General features: G+C 42.4%; 1 protein-coding gene across 8 annotated transcripts in view; it reads left to right on the top strand.

The window, feature by feature from the left end:
* Positions 1-17,772, top strand: part of BAZ2A (bromodomain adjacent to zinc finger domain 2A) — a 66,339-nt gene extending 48,567 nt beyond the window's left edge. For 6 of the 8 annotated variants that reach the window (XM_088138149.1, XM_088138152.1, XM_088138151.1 and 3 more), the window contains 15 exons: positions 1,294-1,508; positions 2,304-2,378; positions 2,713-2,878; positions 3,330-3,389; positions 3,657-3,819; positions 4,461-5,038; positions 6,919-7,144; positions 7,711-7,866; positions 7,952-8,115; positions 8,790-9,073; positions 11,400-11,532; positions 11,918-12,064; positions 12,316-12,563; positions 12,809-12,952; positions 13,719-17,772. In XM_088138149.1, the coding sequence (XP_087994275.1) occupies positions 1,294-1,508; positions 2,304-2,378; positions 2,713-2,878; positions 3,330-3,389; positions 3,657-3,819; positions 4,461-5,038; positions 6,919-7,144; positions 7,711-7,866; positions 7,952-8,115; positions 8,790-9,073; positions 11,400-11,532; positions 11,918-12,064; positions 12,316-12,563; positions 12,809-12,952; positions 13,719-13,887 (2,928 nt within the window). In that variant the 3' untranslated portion in view covers positions 13,888-17,772. Of the gene's footprint in view, positions 1-1,293; positions 1,509-2,303; positions 2,379-2,712; positions 2,879-3,329; positions 3,390-3,656; positions 3,820-4,457; positions 5,039-6,918; positions 7,145-7,710; positions 7,867-7,951; positions 8,116-8,789; positions 9,074-11,399; positions 11,533-11,917; positions 12,065-12,315; positions 12,564-12,808; positions 12,953-13,718 lie in introns of all 8 variants that reach the window. The other 2 variants (XM_088138157.1, XM_088138155.1) reach the window with 2 other exon arrangements.
* Positions 17,773-19,096: the final 1,324 nt, after the last annotated feature.

The raw sequence follows: 19,096 nt of genomic DNA, 5'->3' as shown, positions 1-19,096 counted from the left end.
GCTTACACTTTGCACAGTTTATGGTTCAGCATAACGTGAACCTAGCTAGCTGTGGTGTGTTCAGTAAACCGCAATTAAACAAGCTATAGCTTAGTAGGCATACAGACATATTTGGTAGGTGCCGTACTAAAAGAATTAGCTAACAAAGGGCTGCAGAGGCCTGGCAAGCTGTTGTCCTGTTTTCCTTATTATCAGCAGCCCAGAGTTCCAAGCTTCCTTTTCCAGCTGACACAATAGACAAGTTTGGGCAGAAAATAAAAAAAAAGTGTTCTGTACAAGTTGAAGGGGGAAAAGGCATGTTTTAAATGTTGGTGTTAAGAAGTCCCTGGCTAGTGTTCAAACATTTGTCAGACTCTTTTGCCTTTCATAGTGGAGAATGTATGCTTGTAATGTACATTCTGGATTACAATAAAGGGATGCTAGAAATTTGCACTCTTTTGCAGGGACCCTTGCTTGCTTTATGGGTACAGTTCTGTTGCAAGGGGAACTCCTAAGACATGTAACAGGTTTTGTGAACCTCTTTTTAGTTTTCAAGGTTGCAGAGTGAAACATGGATGCCTTTATGAAGGAATTCTAGAAAAGGAGGCTTGATGGACTGTGCTGCAAGTTTTTATATTCCTTCATGTTAATTCAGTCACAGCTATTTTGTCTGCTGCCATGAGCAGAAGTGGCGGAGAAAGGCAATAGAGTAACAATTCTACAATCAAGAAGTAGAATGGTGCAAAAAATAATTATTTGCCCCTTTTATTTCTGATATGTCTCTAGTAACTTAGTGAGAATGTTATGCATGCAACTCCCTTTATGACCACTTGGAAATTTATTTCAACCTCACCACTGGTTTTGAGGTTTTACCAGGTGCAGTCTGCATATTTTCACATCTGTCTCTCCAGCCAAAACAGTTTGTTTTAGATTTTGTTTTTTAAAGAGAAAGTTGGGATTTTCAGACTGCTGGACTCTGTTTATCCTATACCAGACTTTGTACTACAAAGTATAACAACTGCAGAGTTCACAAAATCCAGGTTAATATCTCTTTTTTCCCCTTTCACCATTGCCCTACTTTACAATTATGGCAGAAAATGCAATCTAGTACAAATTATATGGATTGCTGAATTTTTAAAAGCTTGTTTGGTTATCACATAAAAACTTGCTTCTTCAGCAAAGGTGACAGTGGACATAACTATTTTTAACACTTTTTACTCAATGTCCTTCATTTCTATCTGCTGTTGATAGGAGGAATTAGGATAAGTCTGCGTTTACAAGAAAACTATTATTCTTTTTGCTTTTGCTTCCCAGACTTTGAAGATCCTTGGTGAAAAACTCACTGAAATAAGCCTGAACCGTGACACTGTATCTGAGGTCCTGCGCTGCTTCCTCATAGCCTATGGGGGAGATGAAAGCTTGTGTGACAGCTTGAGAACTAAACCCTTCCAGGCACTTCCCCCAGATAAAAAGGCTGCTATCCTAGCCTTCTTGGTGAACGAGCTCAACAGCAGCACCCTTATCATCAGGTCAGTGGTGCCAGGTTAGGTGCTTTCTGCAGTTGGGTCTTTCACAACTAGGTGTGATTTATGTGTCATCTTACATGTAGCATTGAACTTTTAATATTGATATGTGATTGGATAGAGTGTAAGTCTCAACATTCTGATATAATGAGATGAAAGAGGAAAGCATGCAAGGGAGCCAAGTAGGGTAGCGCAACACATCAGATCCAGCCTCCAAAAGCAGCTTTGGAGTGTGGCTCTAGCACCAGCTTGCAGTACCTGAATGTAATAATTCCTGTCTTACATTAGGTTAAAACATTACAATTGGGTAACAACTTTTGGAAATCTCCATGGTGGCCACACTCAAAGGCTGTGGGAGGGGCAAGCACACATGGCCCTTGGCATCAGCTTTTCAACCTCAGATTTAGACATATGTACTGCCCACAAGAATTCCGGCTGCTGTATGTCAGGATATTGGTCCACAGGAGAACCTATGAGGGTACTTGCAATGCCTTTCTCTTGAGGCAGATAGAAAATGTATTTCCAGTGTAGAATTGCTCCCACTGATACCCAAGCTTAGGAAAGAATAGTAAAATAGTATTGATGGGAGCAGGGTCCAAAACTTGTTACTCTTGTATAAGCTGGGTGTATCTGTCCTAAAGGAAGGAGTGGTGAATTTCCTTTGTGGTAAACCAGATTGTACTTTCAGATGTCTTTTGAAATGAGTATTACACACAGATGTTGGTAAAAAGGGAATACCATTCTTCTCTGATATATGTTCTCCTCACTTCCCTAACTTGTGCTTCTTTCTAAATCTGGCAGTGAAATTGACAAGACTCTAGAGAGCATGTCCAACCATAGAAGAAATAAATGGATCATTGAGGGGAAGCTACGCCGGTATGTATCTGTGGAATTAATTTTGACCTACTGTGGAAGTATTCTGTCTATAGGAATGCAGTGACTATAAGAGGAATCCAAAACATACTGATCACAAATTTATTTAATGTGAAAATCAGAGTAGTATGGAATCTTACTGTGATCATAGGACTCTTGCAGTTTTTACTGATTTATATTTCACCACATTTGATTTACCAGAGGACTTAGGAATAACATTTTTCCCAGTTCTTCCCCTTTACTATATAGGTCACCTGAGTAGCTTGTAGTCTTAGCATATAACAATATGTCCCCTTTCCCTTTCTTTATACTTCCTGTGCCTGTTGTTGCATTGAAGATTAAAGATTGCCCTAGCTAAGAGGACTGGGCGTCCTGAATCAGAAATTACTGGTTTGGAGGAAGGACGATGGCGACGGAGCTCCCGCATCATTGAGGAGAATGAGGATAAAGAAATAGAAGAAGAAGAAAAAAGAAGAGCATGCAAAGCCCGGAGAGATACTGAAGTAGGTTTTGACACAATTGAGTCAATGAGGAATATGATGTGCTCCTGAATCTTTGCTCTAATAACGAGTAACAGGTTTGGATGGAACTATGTTAGTCTCTTAACACAACAAATACTGAATAACTGGAACCCTACGTATAAGTTTTTTTTTAAGGAAGAATGTTTGAGGAGTTCTATTGTAAGCAGCACAATGTTCTTTTTTAAAGTTCTTATGGGGACTCTCTGCATCTTCTTTGTCTTTAAGTGGAATTTGTATTTTCCTAAAGAGTTACAGCTATCAACAAATACAGGTGTCATACTTCCCTCTTGGCCTTTTAATGGAAAACACTCCAGCTCCCAAGAGAGGCAAAAGAGTTGGTGTTTCACATTTGGGAGGTGCATTGTTTCCAAAACAAAACTTGTTTGGGGAGGTAGTCAGGAATCTGGTTCTAACTTGTCTCCTCCTTCCACAGAATGAAAGTTTGATTTCCAGTGTGCCAGAGCTAGAGAGGCAAATTGAAAAGCTTTCCAAGGTAAATGCTTGCTGTTGAAAAAATGTATAGCATAGCATAGCATAGCATAGCATAGCATAGCATAGCATAGCATAGCATAGCATAGCATAGCATAGCATAGCATAGCATAGCATAGCATAGTTGAAGTTTCTCCTAGATGTAGCAGTGGATGTTTGGGCTTCTCATTAAGGTGATAGGTGTAAATGTGTTACTCTTTTCTCTGGTAATTACAGTTTAACACAATGACCCTTCCTTTTTACACTCTTGGTGTTCTCATTTTTCCTGCAGCGCCAGATGTTCTTTCGCAAGAAGCTGCTCCATTCCTCGCAATTGTTACGGGCATCATCACTGGGGCAAGATCGGTATCGACGGCGGTATTGGGTCCTGCCTCATCTGGGTGGGATCTTTATAGAAGGTTGTGAGGCCTCAGAAGGTATGCAGATCATAGAAGGTGGGTGTGGGTGGATCTTTCTTTGCTTATAAAGGAAGACAAGTTTCTCTGGATCTCATCATTTGGTTTCTCAGTGGTGTCTTTCAGTATACAATACACCTTCACTACTAGGACCACAAGGAGCAGGATTGCTGCCATTGGCAATAGATAAGAACTAGTAGGAGAAATTTAAAGAAGTGTAACAAGTCAGTCTGGCATTTAGGACAGAAGAATAGAAAATAAAGAATAGTGTGTTACAGTGCCTTCCTTAATAACACCACCACTGAAATACAGTATATGTGGAACAAATTGCCCTCTGGGCTTTGGTTGTATATACTATTAGACCAATGTGCCCTCAGTTGAAAACAGATTCGTGAGAGGGTGCTTTGTGATGGGAAGAAGAGGGTACTTAATATTTTGTTTGCCCCATTTCTTTCCTTCTAGAACACCCTCTGCTTTTTCTAGTCTGGTATCTACCTTGCAACATGAATCTGGTACCTGGAGACCTGGGGTACTTTAAGTGGCATAGATACTGTTGGTGGTGTACTGTGTTGCTTCACTGGGACATCTAGATTCTGTCACATCTTTCAGTTTAGTAGGTATGAGCACCATCTAGTGGTGGAATTTACCCAACTTTCTCTGTTTTGCTGTTCCCCAAGCAGCCTCCCTCCCAGTGTCCAAGAACTCATTGGAAAAGGGAGAGGCTCTGAAAGAGGAAGAACATGAAGCACTGTCAATCAAAAAAGAGAACACTGGCACACCCTCAGATCCTGATTATATGAACTGCACAACTTCAAGATCATGGAGTTGGCCATGGAGAGGCAATGTAGGCATGTCGCCACCAGAGCACCTGGAATCCAAGTTGCCAGAGCCCACACCCTTGTCTGTCAATGGGTATTTGGAAGATCCTGTGTCCCTGGGCCAGTCTCAGCATGACCTCAGTCAGTCAGCCTTTCTATCTTGGCTCAGCCAGACACAGCAGGCCTCTTCATTGTTTAACAGCTCTGTGCTCACCCCAGACAGTAGCCCTGGCAAAGGGGATCAGTTACCCCCAGATGATCTGCCAGACTCTACAGCAGATGATGAAAGTATCACAGAAACACAGGTGGCCTGGTTCAATCTGCTGCCTAGGACACCATGTAATGACTCTTCAATTGGTCCTTCCACTGAACAATCCTCTCGAACTTCGCAGCTCTGCAAGCCAGCTACCAGAGATCAGTCAAAGACCTCAGGTCGGCAGGTGAGTGCTGTCTAGAGGCTTCTCCTTACTAGGAAATGCAGGTTCCACTTTTAACCTGGTCTGAATCAGCAGAAGGAAATTGTTAACTTTGGAGATGAAGGAATTGGACGTAAAACCTTATTCATTTCTGAGGCAAAGGCTTGGCTCTTTCTGGGTTTAGATACCATGTATTAGCACCATGTAATTAGTACCACTTCCTTAGGAAAGCTGTGGCTTTTGATTATGCAGACGCAGAATGGAGAGGGGATTTTTATTTCTGATTTAGATTTTTTGTTTCTGAAAAGCAACACAAACTTCACTGATGAGAAAGTGGCTTCCATTGTATTCAGATGCATATGATATCAGAAGGAAACAACTTTTTGTTATGTTCATAAAGAACAGGATAATTCCCTATGGACACAGTGAAGCAACCAATTAGAATTTGAAAGGGGGTGATCTAGATTCAGCATTCGGAAGGAAACTGTGTTGCCAGCAACTCCGTTTATCAATATTTAAATATGAGTTTTAGAGCAGGAGGAACAAGGAAGACATTTGGCTTCTTTTTTTTTTTTTAATATCTTGAGTAGAAGACAAAATGAGTAGGAAAAGTTTAAGGCACAAATATAGGATGTGGGAGACTTGGCTTGGCAGTAGTACATGTGAAAGAGGCCTGAGTGTCTTTGTTGAACACAAGTTAAACATAAGCCAGCAATGTGATGCAGCTGCTAAAGAGGCAAATACTATCTTGGGGTACATTAACAAAAGCAGAGTCCAGATTACAGAAGGTAGTTGTTCTACTCTGCCTGGGTCAGACCCCATGTGAAGTACTGAGTCCAGTTCTGCACACCACAGGTCAAAAAGGACAGTGACAAATTGGAGGAAGTTCAGGGGAGGGCTACCTTGATGGCAAAGGGCCTGAAAACCAAGCCCTGTGAGAACCCTTAAAGTAGCTGGCTATGTTTAGCCTACAGAAAAGGGGAGAGGGGTAGATTTGATAGCAGTCTCAACAAATCTGAAGGGCTATTAAACAGGAGAGGACTTATTTTCTGTTACCCCAGAGGGCAAGACCAGTGGGTTAAAATTACATAGATGGAGGTTCAGACTAATATCAGGAGGAACTTCCTGAATCTATGAGCTGTCAGCCAGTGGAATAGGCTGTGTTCACTTCATGAGGTGGTGAGTGCTCCTTCACAGAGGTCTTCAGATGGAGGCTATATGGTCATCCGTCAGAGATGCAGCAGAGGATCCTGTACTGATCAAGGGGTTGGATTCTGTGTCCTCTGAGTTCCCTTCCAATTCTCTAATGCTGTGATTCTTTGAAAATGGCTGCTGTGAGACTGTGGTGAGCCACCACATGTTTGAAATGTTCCTCTCAGTTTGTATTATTTAAGTAAATTGACTGTTGCTGCCAGAGAATATTTGAAGGGTGGAAGAAGCTCATCCTTGGTCTTGGATCCAGTTATCCTAAGGTTCTTTGATAGGCAGAAGACTTTGCCACACCCAGCCTACTACTTTTTGGCAGTTGTGCTTCTTTTCCCATCTATTTAAATCAGTGGAGAAGTGATTCTTCACTTGGGGGGAAAGAAAGCAGTAGGAGATAACAAGAATCTGGCAGTCAGCTAGTCTTGTGGGTGGCTACCACATTGGAAATGCTACCACTTAACATCACTTGCAGATCTCATTGCCCCATCTTAGAGATGTCTTTTCTTGTTTTAGTAACATTTGTCTTTCAACAGTGCCTCTCTGGTGTTGATCTCCATTGAAATGAGTATAAATTAAGGCCCATTAATAAAGATCACTAGCTGAGCTTTTTCCCTGAATCCTTGCACCACTTTTAAGTGTTGTTATGCTTCTCATGGCAGTGTTCAGTGCAAACGCTTTTTGAATTTTCCCTCCCACAGCTGAATGGCTATTCCACCTCTAGCCCAGCACTGCCACCACTGTCCTCTGCTCCACTGCATTCCAGCTCCAGGGTCCACAGCACTTGCTCCAGAGCCAAGGATATTTCCAAGAAGGCCCTTGAACCTTTAGGGCAGCCAAGGCGACGGGGACGCCCCCCCACTAAGCTTTTCAAACAGATTGAGCAGAAATACTTGACACAGCTGACAGCACAGCCTATACCTCCTGGTAAGAGACAAACACATCTGGAGTTCTTGGTCCATATAGTGGATTCTGTGAGGGCATGATAGAGAGAGAGCAAAAAGAAGAAAAAAAATGTTTTATGTTTTGTATAAGCAGAGCTGGGAAAATGAGTTCAGTGTCATTTATAGGTAATCCACAACCATGTTGTGTCCCGTTCTGTAACAAGGGACGAGCAACTTTTGGTTATGGGGGAGCACACTTTTTAATATATATATACATATGTATACATTTTTGACAGTATGTTCAAACTGTGGATAGACTGGATATGCTGTGACGTCAAGCAGCTCGATGGAATTGGTACGGAGTCCTTGGTGCTCTCTGAGCTTGGTCGTTTGCTTGCCGACATTTCATTACCTGACTAGGTAACATCATCAGTGCACACTGATGACGTTAACTAGTCAGTAATGAAATGTCGGCAAGCAAACGACCAAGCTCAGAGAGCACCAAGGACTCCACAGTTCAACCCTGAGCTACAGAGATTCTCTTCTATTGGAATTGGTAGTTTGTGGGGGGACACCAGGCTCTGAGTTTGTTCTGTTCTTCCCTCGCAGAGATGCAGAGTGGCTGGTGGTGGTTGCAGGATCCAGAGGAGCTGGAAGCTGTGGTGGAGGTACTACACCCACGAGGCATCCGGGAAAAAGCCCTGCATAAGCACCTTATCAAGCACAAAGATTACCTACGGGATGTGTGTGCCCGAGCTGCCAGTGGTAAGAAACACCCATTCTGTGGGCCAGTGCCTATGTTAGCACAAGCCTGATCTTTTTGATTGACTTTTATTGCCTTCCTACCTAGATCCCATCTTCCAGATTCATTCTGAGGCTGCCAGCCACCTTATCTCTCAAGAAGCGCTAGTGCAGTGGTCCATGTCTGAGCGTGCCTTTGAGACAGACCTATCAGTGCTTCAGTGGGTGGAGGAGCTTGAGCAGCGGGTGCTCATGGCTGATCTACAGATTCGAGTAAGTACTAAGATTCCGCGGAGACTGCATTCCTGTTGATAATTGTATGCACTTTGACCAGTGCGTTGAAGGAGGCTTAGATCCCAAAGGTCAACCTGAAAATAATCATTCAACGCTAAATGAAGTTAAGTTTTGAGGATTAGAAAACAGAGGACTAAGAGAAATAATCTAGGCTATCGAAAAACAATAGTATGGGTTATAACAATATTTTCATTCTTAACTTACTGACGTTACTCTCCTGATAGACAGTTGCACTGAACTAGAATCTGTGCAGCTATATGAACCTGCAAAATACTAGTATTTGGGGTGCAGTTACCTTTCCCTGGCAAATTACTGCTTCCCTGTAATCATAATTTAGGCTTTCTTGTTTAGATAGGTAAACTTTATTTTGGAAGTGTTCTTCATTCTAAAATATCGGAACTCCTTCTAAATCTTATTTTGAACTTCTGTTCCATGAGTATCATCACTATTTGAAGTGAAACTTTCCAGGGGCAGGGATAGAGGAACACCATAGTCTGAAACATCATAGAGTAGTTACAAGGACTGTTTTGAATCATTATTTGGAGAAACACTGCAAATTACTTCTGAGAGTTCACAGTGTGTGCTGTAATCATTTCTTCTTAATATTTTTTTTCATTTATCATTTTGGTTTTGATCTTTTGCCTTTCCTCTAGGGCTGGACGAGCCCAGATCCTGATTCTGTTAGGAAAGACTTGCAGTACTGTGAACATGAACTAGAGCTCCTGGAAGACATCACCGTAAAAAATAGGCGAGAGGGACCTGTCCTGCAGCGTGAATCTAACCACCCTCTGGATCTTGCAGTGCTCCGTCTTGCAGACCTGGAGCAGAACTTGGAACGGAGATACCTCAGAGAACCTCTCTGGCCCCCACATGAGGTGGTGGTAGAAAAAGCTTTGCTGAGTAACCCCAGTACCCTGGAGCAGAGTATCACAGAAATGTGAGTGTCTTCTTTTATTAATGACTGAACTGGTTAATTTATATCCATGATTCTAAGAAAAAAGAGTGGCCTGGGAATCCCAAAGTCAGGTGATTGTGGTTTTTTTACATCTCTGTAGACTGGCATGGATATGAACTTTTTAGAAAAAAATGATCTGATTGATTTCCAAGCCAATTGCCAGATTTAAGACTATAGTAGGATGCGATAAGACAAAACTGCTATTGTTTGTGCAGTGGCAGCTGATTCACAGAGGGGCAGAAAACCTGGTTTACTGGGATAGCACCAATTAATGTTTATTTGCTACTGTCCTCTGATACTTACTTACCCTCCTCTCTTATAAAAGAGAGGCAACACTCTTGCCACAAAAATGTTGCAAAGAAGAAAAGCAGCGTTTGGCCTACAACCCCCAAACTTAGAGAAAAAAGGAAGGATAAAAAGAAGATAAATGAAAAAGACAGAAAGGTGGGATGGGAAGATTTGAGATTTTCATTGTCTTGTGTGTGTCTCTGTGTTAAAAGGAACAAAGACCTCAAATTCGGCGATATCAAGCTGCAGGGAGATTGCTCTTGCTCTGTTTTTTTGCAGCCTCTTTGTAATGTACAGTAGCACCAAGTGAAAACAATAATGTATGAAATGTATGAAAATAATACTTGCAGTTAAATAATTCAGTGGACTGTGGCATTTAATTGGTAATATTTTAAATTTGCCAGAAAATGTCAGCATTCATCAAATGGCTAACATTTACTAAAAACACATGTTCATGAGCTAAGGTATTGTGGAAGATTTTGGGAACTAAAAATAAAAGAATTTTAAGTGGCCAGAAAAGGCGGGCTGTGATCTAGAAGTCCTTCATGGTCTGTGGATCACACACTGTACTGCAGCATCTGAATAGAGCAAAATTACAAAAACTGCACTCAGGCTGTGGGCAGCCCACAAGCATCCTTTCAGTACCCCATAGAGACCTCCCAGGAATAGTGGGGCCAAAATGTTTGGTCCTTTCTTGCATTTTGGGCCATTGGGGGAGATTTAAGAGGCAAAAAAATGGTGCTTTGAGCCTTGCAGAGGCTTGAGGTTCCCATTTTATTCATTAAAAACTCAACTCCCTAAGTCCCCGCAATTTCAACTCCTTCATTTTTGGAGTGTGGTCCTCAAGCAGCAGAAGTCGTACTCTCTTTGAGCCCGTAAAGCTGAGTCAAGTTCTGATGGGAGCCAGCTTTGTCTTCAGATTACGCCCTCATTTTTCTGCTTGGTACCTTTTCAACATTAGCAGCAACAGCAGCAGCAGCATTCTTGTTTTGGAGATGTAGCTGAATTTCCTTGCTTCTTGTTAAGTCTTTTATTCTAAATTTTCACGTAACATTTTTCTTTCTCTCATGTTTGGCTTCTTGTTGCCTTGGGTGTGTGGCATCTAGGGGGCCCGTTCTTAAAATGCTTGCCCATGTGAATGAATCAACTAATGGAGCAATTTCAGTTCCTTTTGGTCCTTTAGAGGAAGCTATTTTGTTGATTTGTGCATACGCTGACAAGGTTTTACTCAGTAAATCCAATAAAATTATCTTACAACATGCTGCTTTTATGATGATTATTCATTTATTTAGATTTTAGAGGCTGCCTGACCCCCAGTAGTTTTAGGCAGCCTACATCTCTAAAACTAGAAAACAGTAAAAGAAAAAAGACATGCATGCCCAGAACAAACAACCCAGTGCATCAAAAGAAAACTAACAGGCTCGACAGGCACCTTAACCTCCGGCATGGGAGCAGAGCCATGTTTTCAGAGACTTGTGGAACAGCTGCAGGGTGGGAGCTGTACAGATCTGCAGGAGGATTCTGTTCCAGAGAGCAGATAGTTCAGTCAAAGTAGTTTAGTCAAAGATTGTCCAGAAGAAAATTGTTAGTTTGTTTTCTCTCATCTGGATATTCTTACTGTTCACATTCTAAGCACAATTTCCTCAGGACCCAGCTAGATGTTGGCATCATCAGAGGTTTCCATATCCTCTAACAGCATATGAGGCCTGAGCCCTTTGGTGCCACTGCAACTTCATCTACTGGGTTCATTGGCATTCTGGTACCAAGCTCCTAAGTGCCATATTTATACTGTTAGGACATAGGTCTTTATGGTTCTTGGTCATCTGATTTCCAGCCCATTTGAACCTCTAGCAACTTGAATCCGATTATCATTGCGTCTGTCTACTATACTAAACACTGAGATGTAAATCTCCTAGACTTGACCTTGCACAAAGAAGGTTCTTTGATGTCACTTCACTAATAGTATGTTTTGATGACTGTAATTGATTTCCCTCATCTAACAATTACTTTTCCTCTGCAGTACATATGAAATCACACCACGGATGCGAATGTGGCGCCAGACTTTGGAAAGATGCCATAGTGCAGCCCAAGTTTCTTTGTGCATCTACCAACTGGAGCGCTCTATAGCATGGGAGAAATCTGTCGTCAGAGCGGTGAGGAAGGGGCATTGGGCTGAGAGAGGTTTTAGGAGAGGAAATGTAAGCAAGTCTAAAGGAAAATATCAGAGCCAGTTTAGTAACTTGTGAAATGCTTGGTGCAGGAAAGAGTATCAGTGATTCTTCTTCTGGCTTGATTATAGGCATGTGTGTGGCTAAGCCAATGCTGACAAGAAGGGGAAAAAAGAGTTGTTGGATCTATGGGGTGGTATCTCTGTTTGGAGGAGGTGTGTCTAGGGCAAAGGTTTGGCCTGGAGGAATTTTATCTAGAAGGAGCTCAACTTTGGAGAAAAAGAAAAAGAGGAAAAAATCCTTTTAGACTGTGGCATTCACCTCCTGAAGAGATTTGGGGTCATCCGCTTCTGTCTTCTCTGCTTTCCAGACTTGCCTTGTGTGCCGAAAAGGGGATGATGATGAGAATCTGCTGCTGTGTGATAGCTGTGATCGTGGCTGCCATCTCTATTGCCATCGTCCCAAGATGACGGAGGTGCCAGACGGTGATTGGTTCTGCTCTCTCTGCATTGCTCAGGTGCTGGCTCCATATAAGATACATTTTGTCTTGTCCCCAACTCCCTGATTCTTCCTTCTGGTTTGGCAGGGTTTTATTTTGCTCCCACTGAGTGCCTTGGTGTTCAAGGAGTGGGGTGGGGTGATTACCTATCAGAAAACTGGTATGCTTCCTAGCAGGTAGTACTGACTCTGCTGAAATGGACTCCTAGTCCAGGACTTGATTATAGTTTCTCTCCTTCCTCTCCCTTCCCCAACTTTTTCATGATGTAGATGCAAGGGGAATATCAGGATGAGTATGGATCTCCACGACGGGGCAAGAAGCGGAAAAGTGGTACTTCTGGGACTTTTGGGGGGAAGGAAGAGCTCAGCCCTCGATCTCGGGCAGCAGCTGCCGCCGCCTCCCAACAACATAATATCCTGGCAAACACATCCCCTCGATACTCAGGTGAAGGCCTCTCTCCCTCCAAACGAAGAAGAGTGTCTACCCGAGGCCAGAGCGCTGACCTGACCTTCTGCGAGTAGGTGTTTGTCCTCTGCAAGTTAGGGTCAGGGAGAAGGTTATGGGACATTTCCCAGAGAGAGTGGGAAAATGTGGGACCAGGGATTCAGGTATGCATAGACCGAAGTTAAGAGAGAGAGAAGAGAGAGAGAGATCTGTAGCTTAAAAGTGATTTTCTCTTTTAAAAGAGGGTAGATAACACTCCTCATTTCTGGCCAGAACCTTTCACTTCAGTGCCACTCAGTGTTGGCTCTGCTTTGTCAGGATCATCTTGATGGAGATGGAATCACATGAAGCTGCTTGGCCTTTCTTGGAGCCTGTTAACCCCCGGCTAGTGCCTGGCTATCGGAAGATCATCAAGAATCCCATGGACTTTGCCACCATGAGGGCGCGGCTGCTGCGTGGTGGGTGAGTACAGGGCAGGACCTGTGACTAACTGAGCCAGTGCAAGGCAGTGGGAAGAGCCACAGGATACTCCTTTTCCATCCCTCTCTTTCTCTAACAATAGGTACAGATATCATTAAGCCACCATTTCAGTTACTGACTATTTCAGTTTACATAAGGGGACTGTAAAGAGAATGTATCATAGTTAAGTGATAGTTTTGTTCTGGTTGGAGCTAGGGTATGCATTCTGTGGTCTCATGCGGCATTCCACCTGGTTGGCTAGCTTGTTCCTGGTAAATGATGGACTGCAGTTCCTCCAAAGAAGACTTGTGCTTCCTTTCTGTTGGGGGTGGGCAACTGTGGGAGGATGGATGGTTGCCCTGGGGAGATGAGATGATGCCAAGCAGCAGGGGCTGCTTCTTGTAAGGATGGGGCAGGGATTTTCATTTCTCCTGGTTTGGGAGAGGGAGGGTTAGCTGTCTTGGCGGCCCACTTCAGATCTTCTGGAAAGAGTGATGCTGCGGAGAGAACGTTTGAATGCCTGTTTGAAGACAGACATATGAGATTGGGGTGGTTTTGAAGAATTGCTAGAATATGATTATATATGGCCTACTTTAAACTCGGTGTTAGAAAGAAGGGCCAAAAAATTGGCAGCAGTTGTGAGAAGAAATTAAAAGAGGAGGGTGGAGCTATTGAAAAAGGAGATTCTCCATAAATAGGCACTGTGTGTCTCAATGCTGTACTTTTACACTCTTTTACACTTTTAACCTCTGCTTTTTGTGATCCACAGATACAGCCGTTGTGAGGAGTTTGCTGCTGATGCCGCCCTGGTATTTGACAACTGCCGGACCTTTAATGAAGATGAGTCGGAGGTGGGCAAGGCGGGGCTGGCCATGCGCCAGTTTTTTGAGAGCCGGTGGGAGGAATTTTATCAGGGAAAACATGAGACAAACCCATGAAGCTGGCAGAATGGGGAGAAGTGCGAGGAGCCAAAGGGGAAAGTGCCTCCCCTTTTACCCTGGGCTGCACACTTGTCTCTTCTGGAGCTCATCTTGCTACCTGCTGATTTAATTTTTTCCCCTTCACAATGACTGGACTTGGATTGGCATTTAACATCACGCCTTGATTCTCTTCACTCCAAGCAACACAAACTCTGACTGTATAAGCCAAATAAAATATATATCTCTCTCCTTTTTTCAAAATGGAAAAAAAACAACCACCCACATCCCCACCTTAGCTGGGGCTATTTAATAATAGCAATAGTTCTTAGTGAATGTGTAAGAACACTTTTTCTGTGCAGTGTCAGTACCATGCATTAATGGCCAGTAATGTGGACGTTAAGTTTCCCTCCTTTTTAGATTCTCATTGAAATGTATAAAAGCAGATCGCTCCTGCCTCTGGGAATGGCAACCTTGATGAAACTAAAACACGCTGCTTCTCTTCCCCTTGCCCCTCCCAACTCTGCCTCACCCCTGTTTCCCCTTTCAGAAGAGTCTTCATTTCTGTGGCCAACATTTTCTTTCTAGCCAGATTTCCTTTTTGAAACCCAAGAGTCGAGTTTAGAGTTGGTGTGTGCATTGGGAAAGGATGCTGAGGGGCTCTGCCCACGTGGATACAAGGTGCGCTCCCTTTGAAAGTTCTCAATCCTTCTAGCCAGGCCTCCTTTATTTAACCAAGATGTCCTCCTTTGCTGGAGAGGTGTCCAAATACAGACCTCTGTCTGGAAAGTCATGGGTGGGGTTATATTCCCTGATTAGATTAATTTCCATCAACTGTCACCTTTATCCACACTTGCTCTGAGCTGAGTTAATCCAAATTTTATTTCTAAGGAAATGGAACAAAATGGAAATAATCCAGAGCAGTTATCCACTAAGCAGGCATTAGCGCCCAGGTCGTATTTTTCTCTAGGTGTGCAAACGATGATTAACTTGGACTAATCTTTACACTCTCCCCCCTCCTGATCTCTCCACAGGGGCAGTTAATGAAGTCACTATAGTATCTTGGAGGAGGTTCCTCTGTCTAATGGTCACACAGTTCATTTCCCCTCCAATAGTGGGTAATATGCTGGAATGACTCATTGGGCTATGAGGGACCAGAGTATACAAGCTTGCAGGACTGGGCTGCTCCAATCCTCATCTTTGGAGGAACTGGCTTTTGGATGCTTGATGCCGGTTCTTCCGGAGATCTTCATGGGATCTCAGCCTTATTTGAATGTCCACAGCCCTCCCCATCCAACTCTGCCCCAGTGTTATTCCTCAGGGATAGCTACCGTCTACAAAGCTTGATCTGCCATCTTTGTGTATGTGTGGCAGGATTGTTTGTTTCCTGCCTTGGCATGTGACTCCCATAATCTATTGTAAGGTTGCTTCCCTCCTGAGAAAGATGTGGGATTGTCTCCATTATAATGGAAGGAATACAATCCTTTTGTTCTTCAGTAGCTATCTGGACCTCAACAAGATGATGGAGGATTGTCACTGTTTCTCTTCCATGTTAGGTTTCTATTTCCTGACCATGTTTTAATATGTGGGATCTAGAGTGCAGCCTCCTTTGATTATCAAGACTGGGATTCAGTCTAAATGCAGCTTTGGATGTTACAGGCAAATGAAGGCAAAGTAGAAATCTTTATATCTCATGATGCGGGATACAAGTTACTGCTTCCTGCATTTACACAGGAGGCACAAAAATTGGAAATAGAGCAGCTTGTGCTCAGATTGACATCTTTGTGTAATATCCACAGCTGACTCTAGTTTAAAGATCCAGACCTGTTTATACATGTTTCCCTTCATTTTGGTCTACATTTTCTATATAGTATTTAATTTATACACATACCACATGTGAATATTTTAACCTACTCTATATTTGAACTTAGTTTTGAATGTTTTGAGAGGAGGAAGCAAACTTATTCTAACCATAATAGTTTTCCTGCATATCATTTCTACCAGTTTGTCATTTGCTCCTGTGCATTTGGGTGTCTGGTGCTAGAAGCTTGCCAGATTCAAGTCATGGTTGAAACCAATCTCCTCTTAAGTCATTCCCTCCCTTGCTTGTCTCTTATTGAAGCAAGAAATGGATAGTGGTTGCAACAAAGGCTCCATCTCTGTATGTGCCTGTGTATGTATATATGTGTGTGTACGCACATGCATACCAGTGCGTGTACCAGTTGGCTGGTTGGTCCTTTAAAAATGTCCCTGAGAACTTTTATTAAGAAAAGATAAGATGAATTGGCCAACTTTTTTCAGTCTGAGTGTAGCAGCTCTCTCTCTGTCATTCCTTGATGGTACATCGATGCTTATTTGCATCCTGTATTCCAAGACAGAACATGATCCAGGAACTCCCACCTCACTCTGTTACTGAAAATTGGTTTCTAGAGAGCCTGTTCAGCTGGCCTGTGCTCTGTTCAGGAGCTGCAGGCTTGGAGACTCTCATAGCCCAGCCACACTACAACGAGGGGACTGCTCTTTGCTCCTTTGCTGGTTTCTGGTCTCAAATGGTGATTCAGCAGCCCCTATTCTGGTGCACCCTCCAGATGGTATATGGGACTGTTCAGAGGAAACACCTTGGTTCTTCCATTTTCCTTCCACCACTTTTGGTGGATCAGAGGCATAGAAAGCCACCCCCTGGAACCTTCACTCCCTTGCTGCTTTCATATCCAGCCTGGCTCCTCAAACCATTATAATTACGGGTATCACTTGGGGCAGATACTTGGCTGGCAGGGTCCTATCAGGAGATGGCTTTCCTCCCTGATATCCACCTGTGCTACATTGGAGTGACATAGGGGTGCGTATGTGTGTGTATGCATGTGTGTGTGTCCGTGCGTGTTTTCTCCTCTATCCGCGTCAACCAATCCAATTGCAAGAGCACTGATGTAAGTAAAATGTAACCACAGGTGATATAACCTGGAGATGGAAACCTCCCTTACTGTGCTTCCTCCACCCCAACCTCACTTTCCTTCCCAATTGTTTTCAACAAAACGTAGCCTTTTTATATCAAATAACCTCAATCTTTATTTTATTTTAAATTTGGGGATTTTTGTTTTTTGGCTTTTAAAATAAAGAGGTAGAGTTGAAGTCTATTTGAAACTGACTTTATATTATGCATAAATATTTATATTTTATCTAAACGTGCTGTAACAAAACTTCTTTTGGTGGGTTTTTTAGTAATATTTTTTTCTGGATCATTTGGGGTTTTTTTTTGTTTTTGTTTTTTGTCAGTCATGAGAGAACTCTAGAGTTTGGAAGTGTTAATTTCTGGTTTTTAGTTTAGAGTTTTGTGGTTTTGGTTTTGGGTTTTTTTGCTATAGAAACATTAGATTTTTAGATTCAAAGCCTCACACTCCTTAAAAGAATGAATCCAGGTTTGACCTAATCTTGATCTTCATTAAGGGATATGGTCTTTTCAATCAGTTTATAAAACCCTTGTTTTTTTTAAAGTTACATGGATTTTTGAATTTAATTTAAGAATTGCAACTAGAATTGGCCTTATCATTCAACCACTGGCTTTTTCTTCCCCTTTCATCTTAATTTGGTAATGGAAAGGAACCAACCAACCCATCATCCTGTGAGATGTTCTGAACAGCAGGAAGGGGGGGGGGGAATCAAACTTTTTATATGAATAACCAAATGTGTTTGTTTTAGTGAATTTTTGATAATGTACAGTTTTTTGTGAATTTAAATTGATTTCTTTCTATATTTTTAGGACCAACCTCATTTTTAATAAGGTTTAAAAGGAAGAAAAAAGTCTAGAATTCTTGTTTGTTTCCTTGTGATGTTTCCACAAGTACAGATGTTAGAGTGCTTGTCAAGTTTCAAAGAATAAACAAAAACAACCCATGTTTGATAGAGAAGAAAATGCCTGAGAATGTTGTCTTTTCTCATAGGAGCTTGACACGATGTGACTGTCCCTGCCGGGGCGCATTCTCTTGGTCCCTGTCCTCCTCTGCTCTTATGCAACATGCCCTAGTACCTCTGAAAAGACAGCCAGGCCGAGTGGATGTGTTTTCAGGCCTGGCAAAAGAGACTTCAGCATTTTTTTTATTTTTTTTTTTAGGGTTTTAGTTGTTAATGCTGAAGCAAATGTTTGATAAATATATTCATAGCCCATGCCTGGTGAAATCCCAGTGGCTAGAGAAAGTTGAAAAATCATTCTAGGAAATCCATTTGGTTTAAAACTAGGCTTTTGCACATGCATCTTAAAAGAAGCCCAGTCTTTGTAGTTAACTCTTGTTTTTTTCTTCTCTCTCTCTTGCCTTTGAGTTGAAAAGAGAAGATTGGCCTGATCTTCCACCTCCTCCTCTTGAGCAGTGGATGAGGGAAATATATCTACGATGCGCTTGTCTTGAAGAAGCTTCCCAGGCACACTGGCACTTAGCAAGCAGCAATTGGGCTAAATACCTTTTGTTGCCCAAATCAGGAGTGGGCAGGGATCGCTCTTTGGCTTTTGGGGGGGGGGGGGGCAGGTGCTGCAGTGGGCAGTCAAGGATACAGAATAGATGAATGAGGACAGGTTCAGGGTTTTTTCATTTCCCCCCCCTGGTTTTGTGATGTATAAAACATTTCAATTTGAATTGTCTTGAATCCAAAACATGTTTTGAACTCCAAATGGATTGCAAGCATTCTGGAAGTTTTGAGTTCAAGAACTTCTTAAAAACATTTTGCATAGCCTAATCCTATTTTAGGGCTTAGGCTTTAGGGTACATTTCTTCTGCATTTCATGCCATGAATGGGCAAAGAATCACAATTCTCATTTTCTACATTTGTGCCCTTGAATTTCAGTAGTAGGGCCAGAGAAAGTGTCAGGGCCTGCAGTTCCCCACCTGCTTACAGATATATCAGAACTGTAGCCTAAACCTTCTGTCACCTCATAGTACTGTGGTAGTTGACTGGAACAAAAGAGAGTGAATAGCAACTTCTGCTAATTTTGAATGCTTGGGGATCATTTGCCACTATTTACTACTACTAGTATACTACTACTGCTTTAAAAAACTAGGAGGAAGAGTATGAAGGCAAAGCATAGGTAAGCTTTAATTCAGAGACAGAAATATCTGTAGGCACTTAAATCCAGTCCTATTCTGGATTCTCTGATTTCATCAGATTTTGTCTCCATCTTTCAGATCTTACGTGGCCAGTCATAGGTGCTAGAAATAAGCCCCCTCCCCACCCCCAGAATAAA

The sequence above is a fragment of the Python bivittatus genome, unplaced genomic scaffold (genome assembly GCF_059951505.1).
Source record: "Python bivittatus isolate LINGU-HERP-01145 unplaced genomic scaffold, Pbiv_v1 ctg000220_np1212, whole genome shotgun sequence".
NCBI lineage: Eukaryota > Metazoa > Chordata > Lepidosauria > Squamata > Pythonidae > Python > Python bivittatus.
The sequence above is the reverse complement of the archived record's forward strand: the minus strand, read 5'-3'. Positions and strand labels throughout refer to the sequence as shown.